The 22,300-nt window shown below is 41.7% G+C and overlaps 2 protein-coding genes and 2 non-coding genes across 4 annotated transcripts; all 4 read left to right on the top strand.

Annotated features, from left to right (window-relative positions):
• Positions 1-940: 940 nt before the first annotated feature.
• LOC130452236 (uncharacterized) lies at positions 941-4,330 on the top strand. The gene has a single exon (XM_056791523.1). The coding sequence runs from the start codon at positions 941-943 to the stop codon at positions 4,328-4,330; it is 3,390 nt and encodes a 1,129-aa protein (XP_056647501.1).
• Positions 4,331-4,862: 532 nt separating this feature from the next.
• On the top strand, positions 4,863-9,971 carry LOC130452235 (uncharacterized). The gene is made up of 2 exons (XM_056791522.1): positions 4,863-5,319; positions 6,574-9,971. Exons 1-2 carry the CDS (start codon positions 4,863-4,865, stop codon positions 9,969-9,971), a joined length of 3,855 nt encoding a protein of 1,284 aa, XP_056647500.1.
• A 9,085-nt stretch (positions 9,972-19,056) lies between these two features.
• LOC130452254 (small subunit ribosomal RNA) lies at positions 19,057-20,978 on the top strand. Its single transcript, XR_008910896.1, has one exon. It is a non-coding gene; the product is annotated as a small subunit ribosomal RNA (ribosomal RNA).
• Positions 20,979-22,144: 1,166 nt separating this feature from the next.
• Positions 22,145-22,300, top strand: LOC130452244 (5.8S ribosomal RNA). The gene has a single exon (XR_008910886.1). It is a non-coding gene; the product is annotated as a 5.8S ribosomal RNA (ribosomal RNA).

The following is a 22,300-nucleotide window of genomic DNA, read 5'->3' as shown; positions in this document are numbered from 1 at the left end:
TAAATTAGATACTAGCTCAAACCTTGAATGGGAAAGGGAAAATAGAGATCAGGAAGAATTGCCAAAGTTAGATAAATTCCTACAATTTTTACAAAAACGTTCCAATTTTCTTAATATGTTAGAATCAAAGAACAGTCTCAGTTTAAATAAATCAGATTCAAAATTTAGTAATGAGGAAAATAAATTCAATAAACAAAGTAGAGTAAGGTCATTGACCTCAAGTACATATACATGCTCCTATTGCAAGAAAGAGCATTCAATATATCGTTGTGCAGAGTTTCTCGGATTAACAATAACACAAAAAAAAGATTTTGTCAAAAAATCAAATCTTTGCCATAACTGTTTGCGTTCGGGTCACTCTGTCAAACAGTGTAAATTAGGGCCTTGCAAAGTGTGTAAAGCTTGGCACAATACAATTTTGCATGAAAAACTCGAGATAGCGGACAACGCGAGCTCAAGTTCCGCAGCACTAAGCAGTGGCGTAGTGGTACCAGCGGCGGGGCAGGTGCTATTATCTACCGCCTGTTTACTCATTTCAGACAATTTCAATAATTTTCACAAAGCAAGAGCGTTATTAGATTGTGGTTCTCAAACTTCCTTTATAACGGAGGATTTGCAAAAGCGTTTGAATATTGCGACACATAAAACAGATCTTTCAATTTTCGGAATTTCAAACAATATTTCAAAGGTCAGTAAAAGGTGTAAGGTTTCATTTAAATCTATACATACCAATTTTAAAGCGCATGGCAATTGTTATATTCTAAAAGAGATTACAAGTGTGATGCCGTGTTGTCGAATCAACACGCAATCTTGGGCGATTCCAGGTGATCTAAAGCTAGCTGATCCACAATTCAATATTCCCGGACCAGTAGACATGCTCATTGGCGCGGACCTATTTTGGACAATTTTAAGCAATAACAAAATTTCGTTAGGAAAAAATATGCCGCTATTAATTGATACAGTGCTAGGTTGGGTTGTATCTGGGCAAATAAGTACTAACAACGTTGAAAAGGCTTCTTGTAATTTAAGTATAAACCAGGAATTATTAAATTCAATAGCCAAATTTTGGGAAATCGAGGAAATATCTAGCACGCGACAACTTTCTCCAGATGAACAATTTCGCGAGGACAATTTCATCAAAACTACTACCAGAGACGCGAACGGACGTTTTACAGTCACTATACCTTTGAAGCAACAACCTTCTAGTTTAGGTGAGTCGAAAGCTCAAGCCGAAAAACGTTTCTATGCATTAGAACGAAAATTCAGGAGAGATCCAATGCTGCACAGCAGATATATACAATTTATGAACGAGTATAAAGAGCTAGGCCATATGACAATTTGTAACGGCAATGATTCAAGCTTCGAATATTTCATGCCGCATCACGGAGTTTTGAGAGAAGAGAGTTTGACCACAAAACTACGGGTAGTTTTCGATGCATCAGCGCCCTCTAGCAACGGTCTATCCTTCAACAATATTCAAGTCATTGGACCCGTTTTACAAGACGATTTACTATCAATAGTCTTAAGGTTTAGGAAATATAACTATGTAGTTTCGGCAGACATAGTTAAAATGTACCGGCAAATTTCAATAACGCCCGAGCAAAGGCATTTGCAAAAAATTGTATGGCGCGAAAATCCGAGTGATAACCTGGAAGTCTACCAGCTAAATACCGTTACATACGGGCAAGCCTCTGCCAGTTATCTTGCAATACGCTGTTTAGCTAAACTCGCTGAGGATATTCAAGAAATGAACCCGGAAATAGCCGAAATCATTAAGCACGACTTTTATGTAGATGACCTGTTAACAGGTGCACCTACACTTGAGCATGCGCAATACATATGTAAAGCGATAAGTGACACTCTTAAATCGGGATGTTTCGCACTCCGAAAATGGTGCTCTAACGACACCAACGCGCTCAAAAATATAAGTTCAAATGATTTAAAATCCGATATACTAGAATTTGCGCATGATGGCAAAACAAAAACATTAGGCTTGATATGGGTTTGCAATAACGACAAGCTTCAATATAAAATTCATACCAATCCTATAGGTACAAAGGTCACAAAACGCACAATTTTATCTACTATATCAAAAATATTCGACATCCTTGGTTTACTAAGCCCATGTACTATTATCGCAAAAATGATAATGCAAAAATTATGGGAAAATAAATTAGCTTGGGATGACGCTATTCCAAAAGCTATATCTGAAAATTGGGTAAGGTTGGAGAAGGAGCTTCTTATTTTGAACGATCTTGAGTTAAACAGACAAGCCATTTGCAAGAATGCTGTTGAATTACAACTGCATGGTTTCGCTGACGCTTCGGAAAAGGCTTACGGAGCCTGTGTTTATTTGAGAAGTATTGATTCCGATCAAAAGGTTCATGTATCCCTGTTATGCGCCAAAGCAAAGGTGGCACCTATAAAAACAATACCAATCCCGCGGTTGGAATTATGCGCAGCATTGCTTCTAGCCCGCCTAACAGATAAAGCTAAAACTGCTTTGAAAATTCAATTCAAATCTTTCACACTTTGGTCGGACTCAACTATAACTCTAGCTTGGGTGCGCACAAGCCCGAATCTGCTAAAAACATTCACGGCCCATAGAGTGGCAGAAATTCAGTCTCTCACTAAACACGCCGATTGGAGGCACATCCCCACCCACGATAATCCAGCAGATATTGCTTCAAGGGGAATATATCCTAGTCAAATTTTAAACTCTGATTTGTGGTGGCGCGGCCCTACTTGGCTAGCTAAGGACCCAAGTTTTTGGCCCAATGACAAGCTGGAGGTGCTTCATGATTTACCTGAACTTAAATCCAGTCTTCTGACCAATGTTGCGCCCCCTACTCTGAGTTTTCCCTTTGAACGTTTTTCAAATTTCTCAAGAATGCAACGAACAATGGCATACATTTTACGATTTAAGGATAATTGTCTTCAGAGAAATCGCAGAAGAGGCGGTTCTCTTACAGTACAGGAGTTAAGTGATTCTCTAAAATGTCTCATTCGAATTTGTCAATCTCAATCGTATTCTACCGAAATTGAAACATTGAAAAATAACAAGCCTTTGAGCTCCCATAGTAATCTATTAAGTCTTAGTCCCTTTCTAGAACCCGATGGTTTGCTACGCGTAGGAGGGCGACTAAAACATTCAAATTACTCCTTTGGCAAAAGGCATCCAATTTTGATCAATTCAAAGCATCATTTTTCAAAGCTACTATTTTTACAAGAACATGAACGCCTATTGCATGGCGGCCCTCAGCTGCTCTTAAGCACTATAAGAGAAAATTACTGGGTTATATCCGGTAGAAATCTTGCACGAAAGACTGTTAAGAATTGTGTGAAATGCTTCAAATTCAATGCTAAAACCATACAGCCAATTATGGCCAACTTACCGCGCGATAGAACTAATCCTTCTAGTGCATTTTCAATAGTGGGAGTTGATTACGCGGGGCCATTTATGATTAACGATAAGAAAGGTAGAGGTTGTCGTTTAAGTAAATGTTATATTGGCGTATTTATTTGTTTATCAACTAAAGCAGTCCATTTGGAATTGATTTCTAGCCTTTCTTCAGAATCATTTATTCAGGCGCTATATCGTTTTGTCTCTAGACGAGGCAAACCATCAAAAATATTGTCCGACAATGGAACAAGCTTCGTCGGGGCACAGCGAGAGCTAAAGGATTTTCTAAAACATGGCAGCAACACTATAATCGAGAAATGTAGCTCTCAGAATATAGAGTGGAGTTTTATACCACCCTACTCTCCTCATTTCGGAGGTTTGTGGGAAGCAGCTGTCAAAAGCGTAAAGCATCATTTAAGGCGCGTTTTGACCCAAGTTCATTTATCATTTGAAGAATTTGCCACAGTTCTCGCACAAATCGAGGCGATTTTGAATTCGCGTCCTTTATGCCCACTGAGCTCTGATCCCAACGATTTTGGACCTCTTACCCCAGCTCACTTCTTGATTGGAAGACCAATAATTGCAGCACCTGATCAAGATGTCACCGACATAAAAATGAATCGACTTTCCAGATTTCAGCTCGTACAACAATTAGCACAGCACTTCTGGAACAGATGGAAATCTGAGTACATTGCGGAGCTCCAAAGACGCACCAAATGGAAGTCCAACCAAGGCCATCTAGTAGAAGATTCTCTCGTTTTAGTGAAAGGCGAGAACACTATGCCCACTCAGTGGTTATTAGGTAGAATCAGCAAGCTCCATAGAGGCCCTGACGGTATCGCTAGGGTCGCTTCTATAAGAACTCCCTCTGGAGAAATCATCAAAAGAAGCTTTCAAAAAATCTGCCCCCTTCCAGTTGACCTTTGAAAGCCATCCTTATGCTTTCAACGCGGGTATGTTCACGCCAGAATTAATTCAAAACTCATGAAAACTGGCAACGCTGTCCGACCAACCGACTACTGAGCGAATGGAAGAAATGAGATAATATAATAAGTTCTGTTGTTAAAGCTATGTAAAAATTTTCTTACAAATAAATGTTAATGTGAACGTGTTAATAATAACTATAATACAAAAAATGGTCCTTCGAGCCGGATTATAAACAAAACCAGTGAAAATTCGCAATAAACAATATATTATTAACAACTATAACCCAAAAACAATTTACCACGTGCTGCAAGCAACTATCAACGAGTGCAAAGTGATCGACCAAACAAGTAGTCGATACAATATCACGGCGACCAGACATCAACTCAACTGGCCGACTAGTTCAATTGCAAGAATCAGGCAGTTCGACCGAAATCAGAGTGAGTTTGTTCCAAATTATTTATTTCCGAATTTTTCTTTCCATTTGCGATTTCAAAGCTTCTCTGTTTGTGCTTGAACAATTTGACAATATAAAATGGCAGAACTTGGCAAACTAATAAAGAAAAGAGGTGTAATTAAAGCTCAGTTAACTATTTTCACAAAAGCGGTAAATGAATTTGCAACTATATCTAATTTAAGCCAAACAGAAGTTACAAAATTAAAAGATAGGTTACGTGATGCCGAAAATTATCTTGACGAATTCAAATCATATCAATTAGAAATAGAGTTACAGGATGATATAAATTTAGATGAGCAATTAATCGAACGAGAGAGATTTGAAAATTCATATTATGATGCAATCGCTGTTGCTAAAAACATTTTACAAAGCTACAATAATCACGATAATGATACAAATCTTAGCGTGATTTCAGACAAAGCTTGTTGTAAAAACGAGGGTATAAAGCTTCCGGATATATCACTTCCTAAATTCAGTGGAAACTTTGAAGATTGGTTAGAATTCAGGGACACATATAAAAGCCTTATTCATGATAGTAAAAAATTAGATAATATTCAAAAATTTTATTACTTGCGAAGTGCACTAGGAGGAACAGCAGCGGCGTCCATTTCCAAAATCAAATATACGGCCGACAATTATGAAGTGGCATGGGCCACAATTTCAAAAAGATTTGACAATACTAAAAAATTAATATATGAACATATTAGAGCTATTTTTTCATTAGAAAATATACAAAAACCGACAGCTGAAAAACTACAAAATTTAGCTGACGATATTCACAAACATTTGGGATCTATTGAACAATTGGGGCAAAATATAACTAATTGGGATCCTCTACTAATTTTTTGGATTACTAATAAATTAGATACTAGCTCAAACCTTGAATGGGAAAGGGAAAATAGAGATCAGGAAGAATTGCCAAAGTTAGATAAATTCCTACAATTTTTACAAAAACGTTCCAATTTTCTTAATATGTTAGAATCAAAGAACAGTCTCAGTTTAAATAAATCAGATTCAAAATTTAGTAATGAGGAAAATAAATTCAATAAACAAAGTAGAGTAAGGTCATTGACCTCAAGTACATATACATGCTCCTATTGCAAGAAAGAGCATTCAATATATCGTTGTGCAGAGTTTCTCGGATTAACAATAACACAAAAAAAAGATTTTGTCAAAAAATCAAATCTTTGCCATAACTGTTTGCGTTCGGGTCACTCTGTCAAACAGTGTAAATTAGGGCCTTGCAAAGTGTGTAAAGCTTGGCACAATACAATTTTGCATGAAAAACTCGAGATAGCGGACAACGCGAGCTCAAGTTCCGCAGCACTAAGCAGTGGCGTAGTGGTACCAGCGGCGGGGCAGGTGCTATTATCTACCGCCTGTTTACTCATTTCAGACAATTTCAATAATTTTCACAAAGCAAGAGCGTTATTAGATTGTGGTTCTCAAACTTCCTTTATAACGGAGGATTTGCAAAAGCGTTTGAATATTGCGACACATAAAACAGATCTTTCAATTTTCGGAATTTCAAACAATATTTCAAAGGTCAGTAAAAGGTGTAAGGTTTCATTTAAATCTATACATACCAATTTTAAAGCGCATGGCAATTGTTATATTCTAAAAGAGATTACAAGTGTGATGCCGTGTTGTCGAATCAACACGCAATCTTGGGCGATTCCAGGTGATCTAAAGCTAGCTGATCCACAATTCAATATTCCCGGACCAGTAGACATGCTCATTGGCGCGGACCTATTTTGGACAATTTTAAGCAATAACAAAATTTCGTTAGGAAAAAATATGCCGCTATTAATTGATACAGTGCTAGGTTGGGTTGTATCTGGGCAAATAAGTACTAACAACGTTGAAAAGGCTTCTTGTAATTTAAGTATAAACCAGGAATTATTAAATTCAATAGCCAAATTTTGGGAAATCGAGGAAATATCTAGCACGCGACAACTTTCTCCAGATGAACAATTTTGCGAGGACAATTTCATCAAAACTACTACCAGAGACGCGAACGGACGTTTTACAGTCACTATACCTTTGAAGCAACAACCTTCTAGTTTAGGTGAGTCGAAAGCTCAAGCCGAAAAACGTTTCTATGCATTAGAACGAAAATTCAGGAGAGATCCAATGCTGCACAGCAGATATATACAATTTATGAACGAGTATAAAGAGCTAGGCCATATGACAATTTGTAACGGCAATGATTCAAGCTTCGAATATTTCATGCCGCATCACGGAGTTTTGAGAGAAGAGAGTTTGACCACAAAACTACGGGTAGTTTTCGATGCATCAGCGCCCTCTAGCAACGGTCTATCCTTCAACAATATTCAAGTCATTGGACCCGTTTTACAAGACGATTTACTATCAATAGTCTTAAGGTTTAGGAAATATAACTATGTAGTTTCGGCAGACATAGTTAAAATGTACCGGCAAATTTCAATAACGCCCGAGCAAAGGCATTTGCAAAAAATTGTATGGCGCGAAAATCCGAGTGATAACCTGGAAGTCTACCAGCTAAATACCGTTACATACGGGCAAGCCTCTGCCAGTTATCTTGCAATACGCTGTTTAGCTAAACTCGCTGAGGATATTCAAGAAATGAACCCGGAAATAGCCGAAATCATTAAGCACGACTTTTATGTAGATGACCTGTTAACAGGTGCACCTACACTTGAGCATGCGCAATACATATGTAAAGCGATAAGTGACACTCTTAAATCGGGATGTTTCGCACTCCGAAAATGGTGCTCTAACGACACCAACGCGCTCAAAAATATAAGTTCAAATGATTTAAAATCCGATATACTAGAATTTGCGCATGATGGCAAAACAAAAACATTAGGCTTGATATGGGTTTGCAATAACGACAAGCTTCAATATAAAATTCATACCAATCCTATAGGTACAAAGGTCACAAAACGCACAATTTTATCTACTATATCAAAAATATTCGACATCCTTGGTTTACTAAGCCCATGTACTATTATCGCAAAAATGATAATGCAAAAATTATGGGAAAATAAATTAGCTTGGGATGACGCTATTCCAAAAGCTATATCTGAAAATTGGGTAAGGTTGGAGAAGGAGCTTCTTATTTTGAACGATCTTGAGTTAAACAGACAAGCTATTTGCAAGAATGCTGTTGAATTACAACTGCATGGTTTCGCTGACGCTTCGGAAAAGGCTTACGGAGCCTGTGTTTATTTGAGAAGTATTGATTCCGATCAAAAGGTTCATGTATCCCTGTTATGCGCCAAAGCAAAGGTGGCACCTATAAAAACAATACCAATCCCGCGGTTGGAATTATGCGCAGCATTGCTTCTAGCCCGCCTAACAGATAAAGCTAAAACTGCTTTGAAAATTCAATTCAAATCTTTCACACTTTGGTCGGACTCAACTATAGCTCTAGCTTGGGTACGCACAAGCCCGAATCTGCTAAAAACATTCACGGCCCATAGAGTGGCAGAAATTCAGTCTCTCACTAAACACGCCGATTGGAGGCACATCCCCACCCACGATAATCCAGCAGATATTGCTTCAAGGGGAATATATCCTAGTCAAATTTTAAACTCTGATTTGTGGTGGCGCGGCCCTACTTGGCTAGCTAAGGACCCAAGTTTTTGGCCCAATGACAAGCTGGAGGTGCTTCATGATTTACCTGAACTTAAATCCAGTCTTCTGACCAATGTTGCGCCCCCTACTCTGAGTTTTCCCTTTGAACGTTTTTCAAATTTCTCAAGAATGCAACGAACAATGGCATACATTTTACGATTTAAGGATAATTGTCTTCAGAGAAATCGCAGAAGAGGCGGTTCTCTTACAGTACAGGAGTTAAGTGATTCTCTAAAATGTCTCATTCGAATTTGTCAATCTCAATCGTATTCTACCGAAATTGAAACATTGAAAAATAACAAGCCTTTGAGCTCCCATAGTAATCTATTAAGTCTTAGTCCCTTTCTAGAACCCGATGGTTTGCTACGCGTAGGAGGGCGACTAAAACATTCAAATTACTCCTTTGACAAAAGGCATCCAATTTTGATCAATTCAAAGCATCATTTTTCAAAGCTACTATTTTTACAAGAACATGAACGCCTATTGCATGGCGGCCCTCAGCTGCTCTTAAGCACTATAAGAGAAAATTACTGGGTTATATCCGGTAGAAATCTTGCACGAAAGACTGTTAAGAATTGTGTGAAATGCTTCAAATTCAATGCTAAAACCATACAGCCAATTATGGCCAACTTACCGCGCGATAGAACTAATCCTTCTAGTGCATTTTCAATAGTGGGAGTTGATTACGCGGGGCCATTTATGATTAACGATAAGAAAGGTAGAGGTTGTCGTTTAAGTAAATGTTATATTGGCGTATTTATTTGTTTATCAACTAAAGCAGTCCATTTGGAATTGATTTCTAGCCTTTCTTCAGAATCATTTATTCAAGCGCTATATCGTTTTGTCTCTAGACGAGGCAAACCATCAAAAATATTGTCCGACAATGGAACAAGCTTCGTCGGGGCACAGCGAGAGCTAAAGGATTTTCTAAAACATGGCAGCAACACTATAATCGAGAAATGTAGCTCTCAGAATATAGAGTGGAGTTTTATACCACCCTACTCTCCTCATTTCGGAGGTTTGTGGGAAGCAGCTGTCAAAAGCGTAAAGCATCATTTAAGGCGCGTTTTGACCCAAGTTCATTTATCATTTGAAGAATTTGCCACAGTTCTCGCACAAATCGAGGCGATTTTGAATTCGCGTCCTTTATGCCCACTGAGCTCTGATCCCAACGATTTTGGACCTCTTACCCCAGCTCACTTCTTGATTGGAAGACCAATAATTGCAGCACCTGATCAAGATGTCACCGACATAAAAATGAATCGACTTTCCAGATTTCAGCTCGTACAACAATTAGCACAGCACTTCTGGAACAGATGGAAATCTGAGTACATTGCGGAGCTCCAAAGACGCACCAAATGGAAGTCCAACCAAGGCCATCTAGTAGAAGATTCTCTCGTTTTAGTGAAAGGCGAGAACACTATGCCCACTCAGTGGTTATTAGGTAGAATCAGCAAGCTCCATAGAGGCCCTGACGGTATCGCTAGGGTCGCTTCTATAAGAACTCCCTCTGGAGAAATCATCAAAAGAAGCTTTCAAAAAATCTGCCCCCTTCCAGTTGACCTTTGAAAGCCATCCTTATGCTTTCAACGCGGGGAGTATGTTCACGCCAGAATTAATTCAAAACTCATGAAAACTGGCAACGCTGTCCGACCAACCGACTACTGAGCGAATGGAAGAAATGAGATAATATAATAAGTTCTGTTGTTAAAGCTATGTAAAAACTTTCTTACAAACAAATGTTAATGTGAACGTGTTAATAATAACTATAATACAAAAAATGTTTGTTTATAATCCGGCTCGAAGGACCATATTTTTTGTATTATAGTTATTATTAACACGTTCACATTAACATTTGTTTGTAAGAAAGTTTTTACATAGCTTTAACAACAGAACTTATTATATTATCTCATTTCTTCCATTCGCTCAGTAGTCGGTTGGTCGGACAGCGTTGCCAGTTTTCATGAGTTTTGAATTAATTCTGGCGTGAACACACGGTTTTATAGACACTAGCGCCCTCTGCCGGCCAGGCGCCAAACTTGACACGGTTTTTTTTTTTCGATGTTATTACTATTTCATACAACTTTTATATGTTACACCTCGACAAGTTCTTATATCCTACCGGCCAGAAGAAAAACTAAACACGGTTTTATAGACACTAGCGCCACCTGCCGGCAAGAAGACAAACTAAACACGGTTTTATAGACACTAGCGCCCTCTGCCGGCCTGAAGCCACGCTTAACACGGTTTTATACACACTAGCGCCACCTGCCGGCCAGAAGACAAACTAAACACGGTTTTATAGACACTAGCGCCCTCTGCCAGCCAGACGCCAAACTTGACACGAATTTACAGACACTAGCGCCCTCTGCCGGCCAGAAGACAAACTAAACACGGTTTTATAGACACTAGCGCCCTCTGCCGGCCAGACGCCAAACTTGACACGAATTTACAGACACTAGCGCCACCTGCCGGCCAGAAGCCACACTTAACACGGTTTTATAGACACTAGCGCCCTCTGCCGGCCAGAAGACAAACTAAACACGGTTTTATAGACACTAGCGCCCTCTGCCGGCCAGGCGCCAAACTTGACACGAATTTACAGACACTAGCGCCACCTGCCGGCCAGAAGCCACACTTAACACGGTTTTATAGACACTAGCGCCCTCTGCCGGCCAGGCGCCAAACTTGACACGAATTTACAGACACTAGCGCCCTCTGCCGGCCAGAAGCCACACTTAACACGGTTTTATAGACACTAGTGCCCTCTACCGGCCAGACGCCAAACTTGACACGAATTTACAGACACTAGCGCCACCTGCCGGCCAGAAGCCACACTTAACACGGTTTTATAGACACTAGCGCCCTCTGCCGGCCAGGCGCCAAACTTGACACGGTTTTTTTTTTTCGATGTTATTACTATTTCATACAACTTTTATATGTTACACCTCGACAAGTTCTTATATCCTACCGGCCAGAAGAAAAACTAAACACGGTTTTATAGACACTAGCGCCACCTGCCGGCAAGAAGACAAACTAAACACGGTTTTATAGACACTAGCGCCCTCTGCCGGCCTGAAGCCACGCTTAACACGGTTTTATACACACTAGCGCCACCTGCCGGCCAGAAGACAAACTAAACACGGTTTTATAGACACTAGCGCCCTCTGCCAGCCAGACGCCAAACTTGACACGAATTTACAGACACTAGCGCCCTCTGCCGGCCAGAAGACAAACTAAACACGGTTTTATAGACACTAGCGCCCTCTGCCGGCCAGACGCCAAACTTGACACGAATTTACAGACACTAGCGCCACCTGCCGGCCAGAAGCCACACTTAACACGGTTTTATAGACACTAGCGCCCTCTGCCGGCCAGGCGCCAAACTTGCACGAATTCACAGACACTAGCGCCACCTGCCGGCCAGAAGCCACACTTAACACGGTTTTATAGACACTAGCGCCCTCTGCCGGCCAGACGCCAAACTTGACACGAATTTACAGACACTAGCGCCCTCTGCCAGCCAGAAGCCACACTTAACACGGTTTTATAGACACTAGTGCCCTCTACCGGCCAGACGCCAAACTTGACACGAATTTACAGACACTAGCGCCACCTGCCGGCCAGAAGCCACACTTAACACGGTTTTATAGACACTAGCGCCCTCTGCCGGCCAGGCGCCAAACTTGACACGGTTTTTTTTTTTCGATGTTATTACTATTTCATACAACTTTTATATGTTACACCTCGACAAGTTCTTATATCCTACCGGCCAGAAGAAAAACTAAACACGGTTTTATAGACACTAGCGCCACCTGCCGGCAAGAAGACAAACTAAACACGGTTTTATAGACACTAGCGCCCTCTGCCGGCCTGAAGCCACGCTTAACACGGTTTTATACACACTAGCGCCACCTGCCGGCCAGAAGACAAACTAAACACGGTTTTATAGACACTAGCGCCCTCTGCCAGCCAGACGCCAAACTTGACACGAATTTACAGACACTAGCGCCCTCTGCCGGCCAGAAGACAAACTAAACACGGTTTTATAGACACTAGCGCCCTCTGCCGGCCAGACTCCAAACTTGACACGAATTTACAGACACTAGCGCCACCTGCCGGCCAGAAGCCACACTTAACACGGTTTTATAGACACTAGCGCCCTCTGCCGGCCAGGCGCCAAACTTGCACGAATTCACAGACACTAGCGCCACCTGCCGGCCAGAAGCCACACTTAACACGGTTTTATAGACACTAGCGCCCTCTGCCGGCCAGAAGACAAACTAAACACGGTTTTATAGACACTAGCGCCACCTGCCGGCCAGAAGCCACACTTAACACGGTTTCATAGACACTAGCGCCCTCTGCCGGCCAGGCGCCAAACTTGACACGAATTTACAGACACTAGCGCCCTCTGCCGGCCAGAAGCCACACTTAACACGGTTTTATAGACACTAGTGCCCTCTACCGGCCAGACGCCAAACTTGACACGAATTTACAGACACTAGCGCCACCTGCCGGCCAGAAGCCACACTTAACACGGTTTTATAGACACTAGCGCCCTCTGCCGGCCAGGCGCCAAACTTGACACGGTTTTTTTTTTTCGATGTTATTACTATTTCATACAACTTTTATATGTTACACCTCGACAAGTTCTTATATCCTACCGGCCAGAAGAAAAACTAAACACGGTTTTATAGACACTAGCGCCACCTGCCGGCAAGAAGACAAACTAAACACGGTTTTATAGACACTAGCGCCCTCTGCCGGCCTGAAGCCACGCTTAACACGGTTTTATACACACTAGCGCCACCTGCCGGCCAGAAGACAAACTAAACACGGTTTTATAGACACTAGCGCCCTCTGCCAGCCAGACGCCAAACTTGACACGAATTTACAGACACTAGCGCCCTCTGCCGGCCAGAAGACAAACTAAACACGGTTTTATAGACACTAGCGCCCTCTGCCGGCCAGACGCCAAACTTGACACGAATTTACAGACACTAGCGCCACCTGCCGGCCAGAAGCCACACTTAACACGGTTTTATAGACACTAGCGCCCTCTGCCGGCCAGGCGCCAAACTTGCACGAATTCACAGACACTAGCGCCACCTGCCGGCCAGAAGCCACACTTAACACGGTTTTATAGACACTAGCGCCCTCTGCCGGCCAGAAGACAAACTAAACACGGTTTTATAGACACTAGCGCCACCTGCCGGCCAGAAGCCACACTTAACACGGTTTTATAGACACTAGCGCCCTCTGCCGGCCAGGCGCCAAACTTGACACGGTTTTTTTTTTCGATGTTATTACTATTTCATACAACTTTTATATGTTACACCTCGACAAGTTCTTATATCCTACCGGCCAGAAGAAAAACTAAACACGGTTTTATAGACACTAGCGCCACCTGCCGGCAAGAAGACAAACTAAACACGGTTTTATAGACACTAGCGCCCTCTGCCGGCCTGAAGCCACGCTTAACACGGTTTTATACACACTAGCGCCACCTGCCGGCCAGAAGACAAACTAAACACGGTTTTATAGACACTAGCGCCCTCTGCCAGCCAGACGCCAAACTTGACACGAATTTACAGACACTAGCGCCCTCTGCCGGCCAGAAGACAAACTAAACACGGTTTTATAGACACTAGCGCCCTCTGCCGGCCAGGCGCCAAACTTGCACGAATTCACAGACACTAGCGCCACCTGCCGGCCAGGCGCCAAACTTGCACGAATTCACAGACACTAGCGCCACCTGCCGGCCAGGCGCCAAACTTGCACGAATTCACAGACACTAGCGCCACCTGCCGGCCAGAAGCCACACTTAACACGGTTTTATAGACACTAGCGCCCTCTGCCGGCCAGGCGCCAAACTTGCACGAATTCACAGACACTAGCGCCACCTGCCGGCCAGAAGCCACACTTAACACGGTTTTATAGACACTAGCGCCCTCTGCCGGCCAGAAGACAAACTAAACACGGTTTTATAGACACTAGCGCCCTCTGCCGGCCAGGCGCCAAACTTGACACGAATTTACAGACACTAGCGCCACCTGCCGGCCAGAAGCCACACTTAACACGGTTTTATAGACACTAGCGCCCTCTGCCGGCCAGACGCCAAACTTGACACGAATTTACAGACACTAGCGCCCTCTGCCGGCCAGAAGCCACACTTAACACGGTTTTATAGACACTAGTGCCCTCTACCGGCCAGACGCCAAACTTGACACGAATTTACAGACACTAGCGCCACCTGCCGGCCAGAAGCCACACTTAACACGGTTTTATAGACACTAGCGCCCTCTGCCGGCCAGACGCCAAACTTGACACGGTTTTTTTTTTTCGATGTTATTACTATTTCATACAACTTTTATATGTTACACCTCGACAAGTTCTTATATCCTACCGGCCAGAAGAAAAACTAAACACGGTTTTATAGACACTAGCGCCACCTGCCGGCAAGAAGACAAACTAAACACGGTTTTATAGACACTAGCGCCCTCTGCCGGCCTGAAGCCACGCTTAACACGGTTTTATACACACTAGCGCCACCTGCCGGCCAGAAGACAAACTAAACACGGTTTTATAGACACTAGCGCCCTCTGCCAGCCAGACGCCAAACTTGACACGAATTTACAGACACTAGCGCCCTCTGCCGGCCAGAAGACAAACTAAACACGGTTTTATAGACACTAGCGCCCTCTGCCGGCCAGACGCCAAACTTGACACGAATTTACAGACACTAGCGCCACCTGCCGGCCAGAAGCCACACTTAACACGGTTTTATAGACACTAGCGCCCTCTGCCGGCCAGGCGCCAAACTTGCACGAATTCACAGACACTAGCGCCACCTGCCGGCCAGAAGCCACACTTAACACGGTTTTATAGACACTAGCGCCCTCTGCCGGCCAGAAGACAAACTAAACACGGTTTTATAGACACTAGCGCCACCTGCCGGCCAGAAGCCACACTTAACACGGTTTTATAGACACTAGCGCCCTCTGCCGGCCAGGCGCCAAACTTGACACGGTTTTTTTTTTTCGATGTTATTACTATTTCATACAACTTTTATATGTTACACCTCGACAAGTTCTTATATCCTACCGGCCAGAAGAAAAACTAAACACGGTTTTATAGACACTAGCGCCACCTGCCGGCAAGAAGACAAACTAAACACGGTTTTATAGACACTAGCGCCCTCTGCCGGCCTGAAGCCACGCTTAACACGGTTTTATACACACTAGCGCCACCTGCCGGCCAGAAGACAAACTAAACACGGTTTTATAGACACTAGCGCCCTCTGCCAGCCAGACGCCAAACTTGACACGAATTTACAGACACTAGCGCCCTCTGCCGGCCAGAAGACAAACTAAACACGGTTTTATAGACACTAGCGCCCTCTGCCGGCCAGACGCCAAACTTGACACGAATTTACAGACACTAGCGCCACCTGCCGGCCAGAAGCCACACTTAACACGGTTTTATAGACACTAGCGCCCTCTGCCGGCCAGGCGCCAAACTTGCACGAATTCACAGACACTAGCGCCACCTGCCGGCCAGAAGCCACACTTAACACGGTTTTATAGACACTAGCGCCCTCTGCCGGCCAGAAGACAAACTAAACACGGTTTTATAGACACTAGCGCCCTCTGCCGGCCAGGCGCCAAACTTGACACGAATTTACAGACACTAGCGCCACCTGCCGGCCAGAAGCCACACTTAACACGGTTTTATAGACACTAGCGCCCTCTGCCGGCCAGACGCCAAACTTGACACGAATTTACAGACACTAGCGCCCTCTACCGGCCAGAAGCCACACTTAACACGGTTTTATAGACACTAGTGCCCTCTACCGGCCAGACGCCAAACTTGACACGAATTTACAGACACTAGCGCCCTCTGCCAGCCAGACGCCAAACTTGACACGAATTTACAGACACTTGCGCCCTCTGCCGGCCAGAAGACAAACTAAACACGGTTTTATAGACACTAGCGCCCTCTGCCGGCCAGACGCCAAACTTGACACGAATTTACAGACACTAGCGCCACCTGCCGGCCAGAAGCCACACTTAACACGGTTTTATAGACACTAGCGCCCTCTGCCGGCCAGGCGCCAAACTTGCACGAATTCACAGACACTAGCGCCACCTGCCGGCCAGAAGCCACACTTAACACGGTTTTATAGACACTAGCGCCCTCTGCCGGCCAGAAGACAAACTAAACACGGTTTTATAGACACTAGCGCCCTCTGCCAGCCAGACGCCAAACTTGACACGAATTTACAGACACTAGCGCCCTCTGCCGGCCAGAAGACAAACTAAACACGGTTTTATAGACACTAGCGCCCTCTGCCGGCCAGACGCCAAACTTGACACGAATTTACAGACACTAGCGCCACCTGCCGGCCAGAAGCCACACTTAACACGGTTTTATAGACACTAGCGCCCTCTGCCGGCCAGACGCCAAACTTGACACGAATTTACAGACACTAGCGCCCTCTGCCGGCCTGAAGCCACGCTTAACACTTTTATATAATATACCTCGAACGGCTCCTACATACAAAACATCTCCATTCAATTTTCGCAATTCATCTTTTTCGACAAGTTCTTATATCGAGCGGAATATAATTTCATACTACTTGTTTTTCATTATTATCACTAATTTAATACAACTTTTATATAATACATCTCGGACGTTCATACATCGAGCGGCGATCTAATTTCATAATACTTTTTTCCGTTATTGTTAATATTTTCATAGCACTTTTATATTATATACCTCGAACGGCTCCTACATAAAAAACAACTCCATTCAACTTTCACAATTCATCTTTTTCGACAAGTTCATATATTTAGGGAAAATCTCATTTCATAATACTTGTTTTTCATAATTATTACTATTTTCATACAACTTTTATATAATACATCTCGTACGTTCGTTCATCGAGCGGCGATCTAATTTCATAATACATTTTTTCCGTTATTGTCAATATTTTCCATAACACTTTTATATAATATACCTCGAACGGTTCCTACATACAAAACATCTCCATTCAACTTTCACAATTCATCTTTTTCGACAAGTTCATATATTTAGGGAAAATCTCATTTCATAATACTTGTTTTTCATAATTATTACTATTTTCATACAACTTTTATATAATACATCTCGTACGTTCGTTCATCGAGCGGCGATCTAATTTCATAATACATTTTTTCCGTTATTGTTAATATTTTCCATAACACTTTTATATAATATACCTCGAACGGTTCCTACATACAAAACATCTCCATTCAACTTTCACAATTCATCTTTTTCGACAAGTTCATATATTTAGGGAAAATCTCATTTCATAATACTTGTTTTTCATAATTATTACTTTTTTCATACAACTTTTATATAATACATCTCGTACGTTCGTTCATCGAGCGGCGATCTAATTTCATAATACATTTTTTCCGTTATTGTCAATATTTTCAATAACACTTTTATATAATATACCTCGAACGGCTCCTACACACAAAACGTCTCCATTCAACTTTCACAATTCATCTTTTTCGACAAGTTCATATATTTAGGGAAAATCTCATTTCATAATACTTGTTTTTCATTATTATCACTATTTTCATACAACTTTTATATAATACATCTCGTACGTTCGTACATCGAGCGGCAATCTAATTTCATAATACTTTTTTTCCGTTATTGTTAATATTTTCCATAACACTTTTACGTCTCGGACGGTATGAAGTTTCATAATACTTCTTTTTAATATTCATAATACATCTTTTATATATTTTCACTATACATCTTTATTAATGTTAATGTAGAAAGCGTACCGTTGTACAGCGCACATATATGTGTGGTGTATCGAAGTTGACGTCTCGTTAAATTTTAATGAACTCGTTATAATTTACGTAAAGACGTTGTATCGGTCATTCCACATTATAGTGGATTATATAGTTTTCTGAAAGGGTCCCCGTTCTCCTCCAATATATTATCGTATATTGCTAGCGGTTCCCTTTTTAGATATTATATCAATTTATCCACAAATTAAATATATATTGCGAGATCGCGAATTTAGCTAGCGTTTTACCGCGAGCGATTCATATGCGATCGTCTATAAAAATATATATAATAATATAACATTTATATTATTACACAACATTGCGATAACTCTCATTATTCCGAGCGAGAATAAAAATTTCGTTCATTATTATCTAATTGTAAACCATGTCGCTTACAATCTAGCGAAGGGTAGAGATAATGTCGAAATTCTATTCCGGTCGACGTAATTATATCTTATTTAAAATATCATTTCGATTAAATTTTAGATAAATTTATAGTCGATTCGGTGAAAATTTTATGAAATATAAGAAAAATATATTATAATATATAAAGCGTGGCGCCGAAAATTATATATTTTCAATAATAAGCGCAGCAAACACCACGCAAACGAAAAAGTAAATAACAATGTGTTTATTATATACGAGAATATAGATGAATATAAAATATTATGTGTATAAATATAAAATATATGTAATATGAAAAAACGTCATCATAATTCTCATCCTCACATTATGTGGTGGATATTGTTATTAAAACTTTTTCGATAATAGTTTTATTATATATAAAATACACAAATAGTAGTTCCCTGGTTGATCCTGCCAGTAGTCATATGCTTGTCTCAAAGATTAAGCCATGCATGTCTCAGTACAAGCCAAATTAAGGTGAAACCGCGAAAGGCTCATTAAATCAGTTATGGTTCCTTAGATCGTACCCACATTTACTTGGATAACTGTGGTAATTCTAGAGCTAATACATGCAAACAGAGTTCCGACCGGAGACGGAAGGAGCGCTTTTATTAGATCAAAACCAATCGGTGGCGGGCTTGCTCGTCATCGTACAATTTGGTGACTCTGAATAACTTTTCGCTGATCGCACGGTCTCGCACCGGCGACGCATCTTTCAAATGTCTGCCTTATCAACTGTCGATGGTAGGTTCTGCGCCTACCATGGTTGTAACGGGTAACGGGGAATCAGGGTTCGATTCCGGAGAGGGAGCCTGAGAAACGGCTACCACATCCAAGGAAGGCAGCAGGCGCGCAAATTACCCACTCCCGGCACGGGGAGGTAGTGACGAAAAATAACGATACGGGACTCATCCGAGGCCCCGTAATCGGAATGAGTACACTCTAAACCCTTTAACGAGGATCAATTGGAGGGCAAGTCTGGTGCCAGCAGCCGCGGTAATTCCAGCTCCAATAGCGTATATTAAAGTTGTTGCGGTTAAAAAGCTCGTAGTCGAATCTGTGTCCCACGCCGCTGGTTCATCGTACGCGGTGTCAACTGGCGTGTCGTGGGACGTCCTGCCGGTGGGCTTAGCTCGCAAGGGCGGCCCAACTCAATCCCGCCGCGGTGCTCTTGACTGAGTGTCGAGGTGGGCCGGCACGTTTACTTTGAACAAATTAGAGTGCTTAAAGCAGGCCAAAATTTTGCCTGAATACTGTGTGCATGGAATAATGGAATAGGACCTCGGTTCTATTTTGTTGGTTTTCGGAACCCCGAGGTAATGATTAATAGGAACGGATGGGGGCATTCGTATTGCGACGTTAGAGGTGAAATTCTTGGATCGTCGCAAGACGGACAGAAGCGAAAGCATTTGCCAAAAACGCTTTCATTGATCAAGAACGAAAGTTAGAGGTTCGAAGGCGATCAGATACCGCCCTAGTTCTAACCATAAACGATGCCAGCTAGCGATCCGCCGACGTTCCTCCGATGACTCGGCGGGCAGCTTCCGGGAAACCAAAGCTTTTGGGTTCCGGGGGAAGTATGGTTGCAAAGCTGAAACTTAAAGGAATTGACGGAAGGGCACCACCAGGAGTGGAGCCTGCGGCTTAATTTGACTCAACACGGGAAACCTCACCAGGCCCGGACACCGGAAGGATTGACAGATTGAGAGCTCTTTCTTGATTCGGTGGGTGGTGGTGCATGGCCGTTCTTAGTTGGTGGAGCGATTTGTCTGGTTAATTCCGATAACGAACGAGACTCTAGCCTGCTAACTAGGCGTATTTCGACATCCCAAAGGCCCGTCGGTATTGAGTTTCGGCTCTTGCCGTTCGCGGTTTTTACTGTCGGCGTACAAATAATTCTTCTTAGAGGGACAGGCGGCTTCTAGCCGCACGAGATTGAGCAATAACAGGTCTGTGATGCCCTTAGATGTTCTGGGCCGCACGCGCGCTACACTGAAGGAATCAGCGTGTCCTCCCTGGCCGAGCGGCCCGGGTAACCCGCTGAACCTCCTTCGTGCTAGGGATTGGGGCTTGCAATTGTTCCCCATGAACGAGGAATTCCCAGTAAGCGCGAGTCATAAGCTCGCGTTGATTACGTCCCTGCCCTTTGTACACACCGCCCGTCGCTACTACCGATTGAATGATTTAGTGAGGTCTTCGGACTGAGCGCGGTGGCGTTTCGGCGTCGCCGATGCTTCGGAAAGATGACCAAACTTGATCATTTAGAGGAAGTAAAAGTCGTAACAAGGTTTCCGTAGGTGAACCTGCGGAAGGATCATTACAGAGTATTTGTTCGTTTTTAAACAAAAAATAAAAAAACGAAATCAAGTCTGTATTATTATATTATATATAATTGTGAAAGAAATTTTTCTTTTCTACAAAATAATCGAACTCTTCAAAAGAAAATTTATATATGATATAAATATATGATGTATATATATTGAAATTTTTTTTTTTTTTTTTTATAAAATTCGAACAAGTTTCGAATAATATTTAAAAAAAAAAAAGATAAATATATTTCATACGTCTATAAAATATATATCTACATATATAAATTTACAGTAAAAATAACGAAAAATTTTTATCATAGATTAGTAGAAGGAGTCGACGACGACGACGACGACGAACGACGATGACGACACAATAGTAGTAACAATATATTTTTATTATTATATATATATATATATTAACGATTGACAGAACGATCATTAACAAAATTTCTTGTTAACTAAAAACGTTCTAATATAAAGAATCGTTATTATAATAAACGAAAAATATATAGATTATTGAAACGTCGTCTGTTGTTGTTGTTGTTGTTGTTGTTGTCGTCGTGTGTGTCTGTCTTCTGTATTTTTATGGAGAAATTTTATTTCGTTTTTTTATTATTACATAAGTTTTTTATCGATCGAAGGTAATACAAAAAAATTTCGACAATATTATATGTGATGATGATTATGTGAGATGATAAGACATTTTCTTCATCCGGGTACCTAAACGAAACTTTTAAGCACGTGTCGATTCTTTCGATATGTATAAAAATTCGTTTTAGAAATAATATTTCACGTATTATTTCGAAGGTGTTCGAAGATTTACGCCCGACCGTGTCGAAATTTGTATAAAACTTTCAAGATTAAAAAACTTGTAATAATTAAGAGGAATATATCGTGCGAGATATCTGTCTATGCGCGCCTCGTTTGTAATAAAACATGTGCAGCGGTTAAAATTTATCGGATATTTTTAAGTACGATATTATAATTTCTCTAAAATTTATATATAATTACCATTTAATAAATAATATATATATATATATATATATATATATATATATATAAATGTCGTTAGATAATTCTATACGCGTATAAAATATTATAATATTATTATTAATTTAATAATCAAATATTAAAAATACGACGAATAGAATATGAGAAAACGACATAATAAAATGATTACCCTGAACGGTGAATCACTTGGCTCGTGGGTCGATGAAGAACGCAGCTAATTGCGCGTCAACTTGTGAACTGCAGGACACATGAACATCGACATTTCGAACGCACATTGCGGTCCTCGGATACTCGTTCCCGGACCACTCCTGACTGAGGGTCG

Source organism: Diorhabda sublineata, unplaced genomic scaffold, assembly GCF_026230105.1.
Source record: "Diorhabda sublineata isolate icDioSubl1.1 unplaced genomic scaffold, icDioSubl1.1 Dsub_32, whole genome shotgun sequence".
NCBI classification, from domain to species: Eukaryota; Metazoa; Arthropoda; class Insecta; order Coleoptera; family Chrysomelidae; genus Diorhabda; species Diorhabda sublineata.
Note: the sequence above shows the minus strand (reverse complement) of the source record. Positions and strands in the feature narration are given on the sequence as shown.